The following is an 11,562-nucleotide window of genomic DNA, read 5'->3' as shown; positions in this document are numbered from 1 at the left end:
ACAGTTTCAGTCCCCCTCTTGAAAAACATTTCCAGTTGGATACCAGGAGACAAAAAGTCTATGGGGAAAGAAGTTCCCAGCTGTTTTTTCCTCAGTTGTTTGAGCTTCCTTTGTTCCCCTTCCTGTTTAATGATTCTGTTTACTGCTTAAATGCAAATTAAGCAGAGCACACATTCCTTTGTTTAGGACAGACCTATTTGCCCATCCCAGCCTGGAACATGTTTTAACAACACCATACAGTGGAATCTTATAATTTCACATACAAAATTGCCACATGTGTATTATTAGGACAATACTGATCAGTAAATTATGAGTTTTCAAATGACACCTTGTGTCAAGGCTGATTCCTCAGTCTGGCACTTTGAGTGCAGAAGGTGGGGGCCCGCAAGGATTCTAAAAATTAATACTGGCCGCTCCAGGCTTGTATTAAACTCCCAAGGTTACAGCTTCTCTCTGACCTTGGATGGATAGAGGCTGCCACCACCCCAGTGCAAAAAGCCCTTTGAGAACCGAGGAAGAGCTGAGAAAGAAAACAAAGGAAACCAGCTGTTGCTACCAGCTAATTAAACAACCTGTGCACAAACCTCTTAGGACACAAAATCCAATCCTGTTCTTTTAAAAGGTAAATTTTATTAAAAACAAAAAGAAAGAAAATACATTTGAAAACTCAGACTATTGCTAGATTTAAAAAAAAAACACTTGCAAGGATTAGCATCAAGAGTAACGTTCTTGAGGTCCAGCTTAAAGGTTATAAGTAAACAAAAGCATTTGCATTTAGCCCAGAGGAGTCCACAAGCCATAAAGAAATAAAGAGAGAGAAACCTAATTTTGTCTTCCTAGGCATTTTCTGATCTACTTACATATCTGGGGTTCCAAATGAGTAGTTTCTAGGTAGGATTTGATTATTTTTCATACCTGACCCAAGCTCTTACAGCATAGTTTCAGCCCTGTCTCTGCTCCTCGGGAAAACAACACAGACAGACAAAGGGGAAGTTTTTCCCCAGTTTTAAAAAGTTCTAGCCTTCCCATTGGCTCTTTTCATCAGGCACCCACTCCCTTCCTTTTACCTATGCAGGGAGACTTTTTAACCCTTTACAGGTAAAGCAAGTAGAGAACAACTACTAAGAAAGATCTTATAGCTAACTGGCTGGCTGGGTGTCCATAAAAGGGAGCTACACCCCTCTCCCCCAATTCATTTATCACACCTTGCAAGGCATACTTTGTACAAAGATTATTTCAACAGTGTGTAGGGTGTGAATACAAGGGGTACATTCTGCCACACAACTTTAATGAGGGGGGTAGAAGAGGAGGGACAGACTCAGGTGGAATTAATATAAAGGGGATCTTTATTGAGGCTGCTGGATGCTGGGAAACCCTGTGGTTGACTTGAATGCTCTCATTTCCACCGCTTGTACTGTCTAGTGCAGGGGTCGGCAACCTTTCAGAAGTGGTGTGCCGAGTCCTCATTTGTTCACTCTAATTTAAGGTTTCGCGTGCCATTAATACATTTTAACATTTTTAGAAGGTCTCTTTCTATTATCTATAATATATAACTAAACTATTGTTGTATGTAAAGTAAATAAGGTTTTTAAAATGTTTAAGAAGCTTCATTTAAAATTAAATTAAAATGCAGAGCCCCCCAGACCGTGGTCAGGACCCGGGCAGTGTGAGTGCCACTGAAAATCAGCTCATGTAATGCCTTCGGCACTCATGCCATAGGTTGCCTACCCCTGGTCTAGTGGTTCCACACAGGGTCTCGCTGGGTCCCAGCCTAGCCATCGTGATGCCCAATATAATTAAACTTCACCAGCTTAAATAAATCAAAAATCTAGAAGATTTTTCTTGGCTTCATTGAAAAAGGCTAAGGCAGAGAGATTCCCATAGAAAACAGAGAGTCCCAGCAAGGGAAAAACAACTGCAGAAAGTTCCATGTGCAAGCAGCAGATAGAGTGGCTTCAGCCCAGCAACTGTGGGCATGTGTCCCAAGACCTGCAGGGAAGATCAAGAAAGCAGCTGCACCAAGATAAGCCTTGACAGGGGTAGAAGGAGGAGGGCGGCGACGCGAGGGGCAAATCCAAGAGCCTTGTGGCCTCTGCTGGAGGCTGGTTGGCACTCAAACCTCACAATGTCCACGTTGAACCCTTTCTCCCCTTTTGGAGCAGTGCACTCAGACTTGGTGGTGCAGCCCTTCCTTGCAGTTTTTAGGGGTAGTATGCCTGCAGAGAGGAAGAAGCACATACCAGGCATCAGGGGAGCTCTGGCTTTTCCTGTCACTAGTCAGTCCCAATAGCACTACCCTGTGAGGCTATCGAGGTTGTTCTAGACTCCCTGTCCTTCTCTGTCCCCCCATTTCCAGTCACCGGCAGGACATTCAGTGTCAGCTCCTCTGCTGGGCAGGAAAGTGTCTGTCAGGTCACTTTCCCTGAAAGACTTTAGATGTTTCTTTTAAAATGTATTTAAAGAGGCAATTGGAGTCCGTTTGATTGACCTGAAATAATGGGGGCGAATTGGGCTTTGGCTTCCTCCTCCTCCCCCCCACCCCGCTTTCTGATGAATAAAGGATGGGAAGCTTTTTGATTTTCCCCCTAATATGGGGATTTTTCTACTTGTTTATTTCATTAGAAATCCGGATTCTTTTTTACTCTGAAAGTCTCTATGGCCAGCTGGAGAACTGACAGTATTGTTGTGTCAGAGAAATTATGCATGTAATTATGTATGTGAATACATGAGTGATGTTTATTCAGACTGGGAGTCACCTGGTGGCTCTGTTACACACAGTCTAACAAGTCCTTTTTCTTAGCGTGCAAGCACGCTTCAGTCTGACAAAATGCTGGGTGGTTGTTAGCTTGTGAGGCAGGTGTTTTTTTGGTGGGGTAGGCGCTGTTGCAAGCAGCAGGCAAGTTTGCTCTCTGTCTTAATCTCTCTATCTAGAACCAATACTTGGTGCATTGCTTCTTGGGAATCGGGCTTTGGTTTGGGGCTGAGATTTCTGAAAGACAGGGTTATTTACATGTTGCTTGCAATCACCTCTGTTCAAGGACTGATGTATAAAGTGTGAATAAACAAGTTACACTCAGAAAATACTCAGACTCCATAACACTGATTTCTTTTCCAAGGGGAAGCCAACCTGCTACCGATCAGCAGAGAGGGGACACTGGTTACATTTTTTTTTAATTCAGGAAAAATGGAATTACCAGACCAAATCAGATTAGGGGTCCATCTAATCCAGTATCCTGCCACCAACAATGAACAGTAACGTATGTTTCAGAGGAAGATTATAGTTATACATACCTGAACAGTCACCTGTCCAGAGGGGAGGTTTCTTCCTAATCTCCATTTAGATAGTAGCTGTCTTGGACTCAGAAGCAGGAGGGCTTATATCTTATCTAACATAAGTGTAGATGTTCTGATCCGTACTTATTAATTTTCTAAATGTTTGATTCTTTTATGAAGCCTGCTAAGATCTTGGCTTCAATAATGTTCTGTGGCAATGAATTCCACAGGTTAACTATACACAACATGGAAAAGGAAAGAAACATTCCTTTGTACCAGTTTCCTATTTGTTCCCGTTCAGTGTCATTGACATTTCTTTTGCTTTTTTTTAATTTGCTTTCTCTCATTTCTCTTTGAAGCATTTCATAGAATGGCGTTTGCGAAAGTAACCAAAATATAACAGGAAAAAATAAATAAGTTACCAATGGTTATTTTCCCAGCCATATCAAAACACTGGGTCTGGGCTCCGGTACAATACACAATGTCTTCACTACACTGGTAAGAATTCTCAGTGTAGCATGCTGGGCACTGCAGGCCATTGGGCACGGTGTTCATTGGTGGCACTGGGAACAATCAGAAGGATCACAGTCAGCTTTGGCAATGTTAGCAGGAAGAGTTGGCATTGAGGGTGAGGGAGCTTGGTAGCAAATCATCAAATGGCCCTTTAAATCCTCCCACTGCAGGGGACTAGAGTTCTAGCTCAGGAGATACCATGGGCAGTTGAGTCTTGTTTCTACTGACATGAGAGTTTTCTCAATTGAAGTCTTCTCCCATATAGAATCTGGTTAGTAGGAACTCAAAGGCCTATCCATTTTACTTCTCCTCTCCATCCCAGCAGGGAGTTATTCAGTGCAAGGCCTGTTGTGACAACTGGTCTGTTACTTTTACCATGGAAAATAGGTCAAGTTATTTCCAATGAAATAGGTGCAAGAGAACCAGACAGAGAGACTAGATTAGTCCGAACTAAAAGTCACATTGATATAATTCAAGGACTATGTTGAAATCATGCTCTGTAAACACAAAAGACTTGCAAGCAGAAGTTAATGAAACAAAATTGGTGTGTCAGCTATTAGGCCTAATTAGTGGACAAAATAACAAGGGGATGCGCTGTTCCATCCATCCCTCCCTTTTGGGGGGGAGCAGAACACTCAAAAGAACAGACAGAGGCTACTGAAGTGAGCTTCACCATCATGGCTGCCACCCCTGCCCCCCATGCCTGTTTCCTGGGCCTTTGTCATCCTGCTCCTGAGAGGTGTCCTGACCACACTGGGCCAAAGAGAGGGATCCAGATGACATCACTACCTTTACTGGCTCCAACTGAATCCAAAATGCAACCTAGAGTGACAGTTATTTACCCTTAGAGACTAAACAAGGGGTTTTTTCCTTCTAAAGACTCTCACCAGCTAAACGGAAAGGGCGTGAAAATGAAAGCCTGATTTCGTACTTTCTATTGCAAAGGCTTTCACTGCCTTTCCTTCTTTTCTATTTCTTTAATCAAAGGATGTTTCGTGGTGTGTTTGCCATGATGCTAAGCAGGCTGAGGTCTCTGTGTACCAAACCCCAAACCTTGTTTAACACTGTTTAATGTTGGACAGCAACTGGGTTATCTTACCACCCTTGGTCATATATTCCGTCTCACTTAATACAAGGGGCCCCCTTCAGGGCAAGTGGCTATTCTCAGGGATTGAGGCTTATTCAGTCCAGTGCTCGCTGCATGTTCTCTGGGACTCCGTGTTATTCATTAGAGCACCCCTGCAAAGCAGGTGAAGTCTCCTACTGAAATATCACCTCATTCTTAATCTCTCATAACAGCTTAGAGAGCAGCAGGGCCGTCCGTGGCGTGGTCTGGGTGAATTCCCAGCGTGGTGCAAACTTGGGCGAGAGAGCAGGAGTTTCACTGTAAGCCTAGGATGGGAAGAGGAAAGGGCAGGAGAGCACATGTTGTAGATACGTACATGGGTCAGATGCTGTTTTACAGGCTTCTCCCACACAGCAGGTGATTCCGCTCCTTTGTGTCATTCCATTCCCATAGTTCACACTAATGGGGTCTGTTCGGCAACTGTTGGAGTGCAGGCAGGACTTTTGGATTATCACAATCCTCTTTGATTCTATAAGAAAGAAAAACGTGGAATTATGAACAAAACAGGCCTACTGTGATGCTTTGAGGTCCCCCAGAGCAGTAAGGGGTTCTCTCACCGCCTGTCTTGTAACTTTGGGTGCCTTACTACTATAAGCGTAAAGGTCTTATCCAGCCTAGTTACTCCTGCCAGGGTGACCCCACCAGCCCTTCTGGTCCCGAGACTCCACAAATCTGGCTTCCCTCCCGCCCCTGCCCCGAGTTCTTAACTACTGGACACTCAGACTTTCCCAACTTTGTTCGTTGGCCCCCAGAAGAAGTGAAACCTTCCCCTGGTTATCAGTTCATTTTGGCAAACACACCCCACACAGTTTGCACACCAGAGACCTGCTTGGGGTAAAAATCAGAAAGAAGTTTATGTTATAGACAAATCACAGATTCAAAGATGAAATAGGAAGAAGAAGCAAACACAGACAAGTGACACAGAAAATAAACATAAATATGCAACTTCAGGCTTTACACTTCGACATTAACTAAATTCTCTTTGCTAATAGAAGTTACCTTTGAACAGTTTCCCAGCAAATCCCGTGCCAGAGAGGGGATCCAGTGTGCAAGACAGACAGCCCCATGCCTGAGACTGTCCCTCGGTTCTGGATTCCTTTCACTTCAAATCCTTTCCTTTCCCTTTTAAGAGGGTTTGCAGGGGGGTTTCCTTTCTCTCAATTCATGACTATTCAGAGCATTGCAGGTGCGGGGGGATTCCCTTTCAATTTGACATTCAGGGTGTCTCAGTCAACTGTAATAGTCCATAATTTGTCTTTTCATGGGTCATTACTTGGGACTGGTTTTGTGAAAACATTTGGCTTGGAAGGAGCCCCTCGCTGCTGTGAGGTGTATTTAAAATTATAGCACAGGGCATGAGCATACTGTGCTGTATACAGAAATACAAAGATTCATATCCACAGTCTGTATACATGTCTCATAAGGACCATCAAGTTCAGAACATTACAAGTTTTCATAAAAGATCTTATTTGACATATTTTTATGCACAATAACATGGTATACAACTGGTTGATTCAATTGCTTACTCTTTGGGGTTCAGATTCCCGCACCTCATTCTCCCCTTGGAGTGTCTGGACCCTGACTGTCACAGCCAGCACCAAGGGGCATTCCTTCCTGCAGTGACTTCTTCGCTCCCTCTCTTCCCCATCCCCCTCCCCCCAATCATGACACAGCATGGCCTTCCCAGATTGGGGACAGCAAAATCATCCTGCAGGTTGTGCTGATGGGGGCAGGGCGATCACCATGGGGAAATGGATCAGCCGTCATCACATCTCAGACACTAGGGAGGAATTTCATGCCTCCCTACCCCCATACTGTAATATTTACATGGGGAGCAGCTTGTCGCCACCAAGTTTCACCACAGCTGTACCCCAGCAAGAACACCCCGTTTTTGGGACTGTTCAGTAAACAGTTGTTACCCACTGGTCCATGGTAGGCTGCGTGTCCATCTCTACCCACTCCATGCATGTTACAGCCCTGAACTACCGACAGCCTCTCTTCAGCTGTAGAGACTTGTGCTGTTAGTTCCGGAGGTCCTCAATTCACTATTTGGCTCCTCAGTCAAGCAGAGAAATGTATTACATGATCAAATGGCTGGAAGTTGAAGCTAGACAAATTCAGACTGGAAATAAGGCATAAATTGTGAGTCATTTACCCATGGTCATAGTAGATTCTCCATCATTGACAATTTTAAAATCAAGTTTGGATATTTTGGTAAAAGATCTGCTCCAGGAATTGTTTGGGGGAAAGTTCTCTGGCCTGCATTCTATAGGAGATCCCGACTGGATGGTCGCAGTGTCCCTTCTGCCCTTGAAAATTGTGAATCCCTGGTGTACTGGCCAAGAGGGAGACCAACTTTACCGCAGTGCCCTGTAATGTCTTAATAAGGATGCTCAGAAGTGGGGGAGCTTATCTATCTACATCCCTAGTATCATAAGCATAATTCCTAATTCTGAACTTTAGAGTTCAAAATGTGGGTGCCTGCATGAAACCTGCAAGCTTAATTACCAGCTTGGATCTGATAGCGCTGCCACCAGCCAAAAATTTCCAGTGTTTGGCTCACTCTGGTCTCCCCAAAACCTTCCCTGGGGGGACCCCAAGACTCAGATGCCCTGAGTCTTACCACAAAGGGAAATAACCCCCCTCCCCTTGTCTTCTCTTTACTTCCTCCCCAGGCTTCCCCTCCGTGGGTTATCCTGGAAGATTCCTGTACTTAAACTCTTGAATTACAGAACGAGAGAGGCAATTTACCTTCCCCTCCTTCTTTTTCCCCCTCCCAGTCTTTCCCTGAGAGAGACCGTAATCCTGGCACAGGGATTTCTATCCCCTAGAGCCTCACTTAGAAAAAAAATCCAACAGGTTTTAAAAAGAAAAGCTTATATAAAAGAAGAAAAAGACATAAAATGCTCTCTGTACAAGATAATATACAGGGTCAATTGCTTAAGAAATATGAATAACGACCTTATTCAAAAAGAAATACAATTTAAACATCCCAGCAACTACACATGTAAATACAAAAAACAACATAAAAGCCTATATGTTTTTCTACTGTACTTACAAATTGGAAACAGAAGATTAGAGAAGCCTGGAGATAGAAATCACTCTCATAGCTGAGAGACAGACAAAGACTCAGACAAAAGACACACACCCAAAATTCCCTCCTGAGCTTTGAAAAATTCGGTTTCCTGATTGGTCCTCTGGTCAGGTGTTGGTTCCTTTGTTAACCCTTTACAGGTAAAAGAACATTAACCCTAGCTATCTGTTTTAAACACAGACCACTGATGCTGATCTGTCTTTAACACTAGATGCTAATATAGTGCTGGCTATCTATCAATCAGGCTGGGTCACAGGCAGACTCTGGACATCAAGTGAGCTGCTCTGTATCAGGACTGGAGGTCAAGATCAATCCAGGGCAGGCCAGGTCAAAACCAAGTCAGAGTCCATTAAAAACTGAGAACGTGAGGTCAGAATCAGGGTAGGGCTGGCTAGGGGCTTTCACAAAGGTCAGCAAAGGCCTTAAGCTATGGACCATAAAGCAGGACCAGGGTCAACTAGATTAGGAGTCAGGAGTCTGGGATTAAGGCAAGTCGCTGCAAGGTTTGGCAAAGTGGGGTCTAAGACAGAAGCACACTGGTGATCTGCATTGCTCAGATAACTTTCAGAAACGACTTCCTGGTTTATATGGGGAGTGCCAGGGAATCACGGAGGGCTGCTGCTTGTGCCTCTTCGGACAGGACTGCCTGTGGGGCTTCATGTCTCTGGACCTCAGGCTGGCACCCCAGATAGCAGCGAGGAAGCAGTGTCTCCCTGAGCCCCTGGTTCCAGACCGGTGGGTTCTTCTGCAGTCTATCTGTCCATGTTTCTATACCAGGCTCCTGAGTCTAGCACCCTCCCAAAGTAACAGGCTATGGGAGCCCTCTGGTATCTAACACTGCCTGCGTTAAAGGTGAATCTCACTCACCCAACTGGGCTGTGTCCAGAATGTTGATCCAGGTGCCTTGAGGGGATGACAGGGTGACTTAGGGATGGGGGATGTTGATAAGTGGGAAGGGATGCACTTCGGGCAAAGCTACAATGCTGGGGTCTTAAATCTGGATGCTCAAACAGGTGCTCTGGAGAATCGAATTGATGTTTATGTCCCTCCCCTCCAAGTTTGAAAACTGGGCCTTCACATTGTTTGTTGCCAGGTAGAAACACTGCTTGGCTTAATAATAATACTTAGTGTTTTTCATTCAGAGAGATCAACCTGCTTCACAAGTATCATGTCCCACCCTTTGACTGATGGGAAACTGAGGCATAGAGAGGGAACATAGCTCACCCGGGGTAACCCAGCCAGTCAGTGCCAGAGACAGGAATAGAACCCAGGAGTCCTGTCTCCCAGCTCTGTCCACTGCACCACTCTGGTTTACACTCTCTCTTACCTACCTTGTACACCTTCATGCTTTGTGATGCCACAGGTATCTTTGTCAGTATCGCAGGTTTCCATGGGGCCAGAACAGCTCTCCCCTATTTCATGGCAAACCTCACACTGAAGAGAGCTCCCTAGGGAAGGAAAGGGAACACACTTTGTCTTAGCGGGTGCTATGAATGTTTCTCACTTCTCCTTTCAAGCTTCCTCTTCTTCACCAGCAGACATCCTCTAATTTTCCTCTTGTATCTGCTGACTTGTGTGACTAAACCGCAATGATCTGGGGAACAGCCACCAATACTGCTGGGGTTTGTATGTCCTGAGGGATCAGTATCACCTTACAGCTGCTATGGAGTCCTGGGGAATAGGACTCCCTGATTCTTCTAGTGCAGGGATGGCACTAATGCATGATGCAGCTCTCCAGCTCCCCACTCGTGCCTTATGTCCTCTCTGCTTGAATCTCACTGGAGAGATTACCCTGCAGCTAGAACCTCTTTACTAATGTCTACCTGCCATTTTCTCCCATTTAGTTCCTGACCCCTACATCTTCTCATCAGGCCCTGACACCTCAAGGTGCATTTGAAAGCAAAGTGAGCATTGGGCATGAGGGATGAACCCAGCTAACCCCAAACCTCATTCATCCCAATGCAAGGCAGAGGGGACAAAGCCACAGGGGTCAGGGATATTTCGAACCTGGGTGGGAAGATACCCAACTGCAGAACAGCAGTTCCAGGGCCGGTTCTACACTTTGGACTGCAACAGGGTCAACGTCAACAATCCCAAAATCAGGGGACTCACCTGCATCTATGAAAGCCAAGAGGATGCAGAGGGTGAAGGAAACCTTCATGATGACAGGGAGAGCACAGGCTGCGATGGGAATAAAGCTGCTGAATTTTCAACTCTGACACTGCAAACGCTCCAAAAGGGGCTTTTATAGACTGGACTGATCAGCGATGTCAGCGGAACATCACAAATGAAATTCGGGGAATAAGGGAAGTTAAGCTAAGTGCCTTCACACACCCTGCTGAAGACTCCCAGGGACTGTGGGCTGGGTAACTGTTATGGACCTACTGGAAGAGGCTCCATAGTTAAGGGTGCATTCTTTCTTACTTTGTTTAATTTAAAGCAGGGATTCAGCCTCATTATTTCACATGAAGAATATTGCGTATCATCCCCAAACTTACAGCACACATCGTATGAGAAAAGACTAATTTTCAGAAGACTTTCAAATACATCTGTTAATTGGATTATGAGACAGCTTGAATTAAAATTGGGTCAGTTAAAAAAATGTTCACTTTGAATCTCATCATGCTTTTTCAGATGCCCCTAGCTAAGAAACACCTTGTAATTAATCCTTCCTCCTTTCCCTATAGTTATCTCTGGGAACTGCACACTTGCAGACAGGACAGACACCTCTATCCAAGTGGAGAAATCACAGGGGTTGCTGGAGTCGACTGAGGGATCCACTTCACTCCATTGTCCTGTCTGACATTGATCAGATGCTAAATCCCGTAGTGGATAATTATGTAACAGCCATCAAGTAGAGGGCGTCTCTTCCTAAACTGTGGAGCAATTGCTTTTCTTTTGTAGCAGGATCATTGCTATTTAATGCTTTGTTATGGTCCCGGCTGTGTAATGGCCCTGTAATGCAAACACCCCTGTCAGTATAACTGCACGCCAGCACCACTCCTACGCTGTTACTTGCCTGCCCAAAGAAGGATAGAATGACGCTGCTTATGCTTTGCTACGGGAGATGTGTCATCAGCCTGCTGCAGTGCCAAGTTTACAGAGCAACACTGGCCTGCTCTTCAATTACACCAGGACTGACAGTCCTCTCCCTTTCTACCAGCATGTCAAAGCAAATGCAATTACCCCAGTCTCAAGGAAGGACTTAGACATTTGCAGTGAGTAAACACAAGGTTCGCTGGGGCGAAGAGGCACATGATTGCCATTTAAATACCTCTCTCTTCATAGGAATTGCTAGCCTGGATCAAAACTGTGGTCCACCTTGTCTGGCTTCTGGCTTCCAGCAGTGGCCAGCACCAGCCACTTCAAGGGGAGGTTCAAGGAACCCAGCAATAGGCACCTATGGGATAATCACTAGATGGAAAAGTTTCCTCCTAACTTCAAGGAATCTGCTCACACCCAGCACCAGCCAAAATTGATCACTTTGGCGATGCAGCTCTGTCTGCTGAATATCTAGGCAGAGTAGGTGTGTTTACACAAACACAGTCCAGTCCTG

At 45.1% G+C, this 11,562-nt stretch overlaps 1 protein-coding gene across 1 annotated transcript; it reads right to left on the bottom strand.

Moving 5' to 3' along the window:
* Window positions 1-620: 620 nt before the first annotated feature.
* Window positions 621-10,248, bottom strand: LOC116824495 (phospholipase A2 inhibitor NAI-like). The gene is made up of 5 exons (XM_032779824.2): window positions 10,119-10,248; window positions 9,338-9,454; window positions 5,229-5,381; window positions 3,696-3,836; window positions 621-2,216 (listed from the first exon to the last, which is right to left on the bottom strand). Exons 1-5 carry the CDS (start codon window positions 10,165-10,167, stop codon window positions 2,002-2,004), a joined length of 675 nt encoding a protein of 224 aa, XP_032635715.1. The 5' UTR covers window positions 10,168-10,248; the 3' UTR covers window positions 621-2,001.
* Between the last annotated feature and the right edge of the window lie 1,314 nt (window positions 10,249-11,562).

This window comes from Chelonoidis abingdonii, chromosome 6, assembly GCF_003597395.2.
Source record: "Chelonoidis abingdonii isolate Lonesome George chromosome 6, CheloAbing_2.0, whole genome shotgun sequence".
In the NCBI taxonomy this organism is placed as follows: Eukaryota; Metazoa; Chordata; order Testudines; family Testudinidae; genus Chelonoidis; species Chelonoidis abingdonii.
Note: the sequence above shows the minus strand (reverse complement) of the source record. Positions and strands in the feature narration are given on the sequence as shown.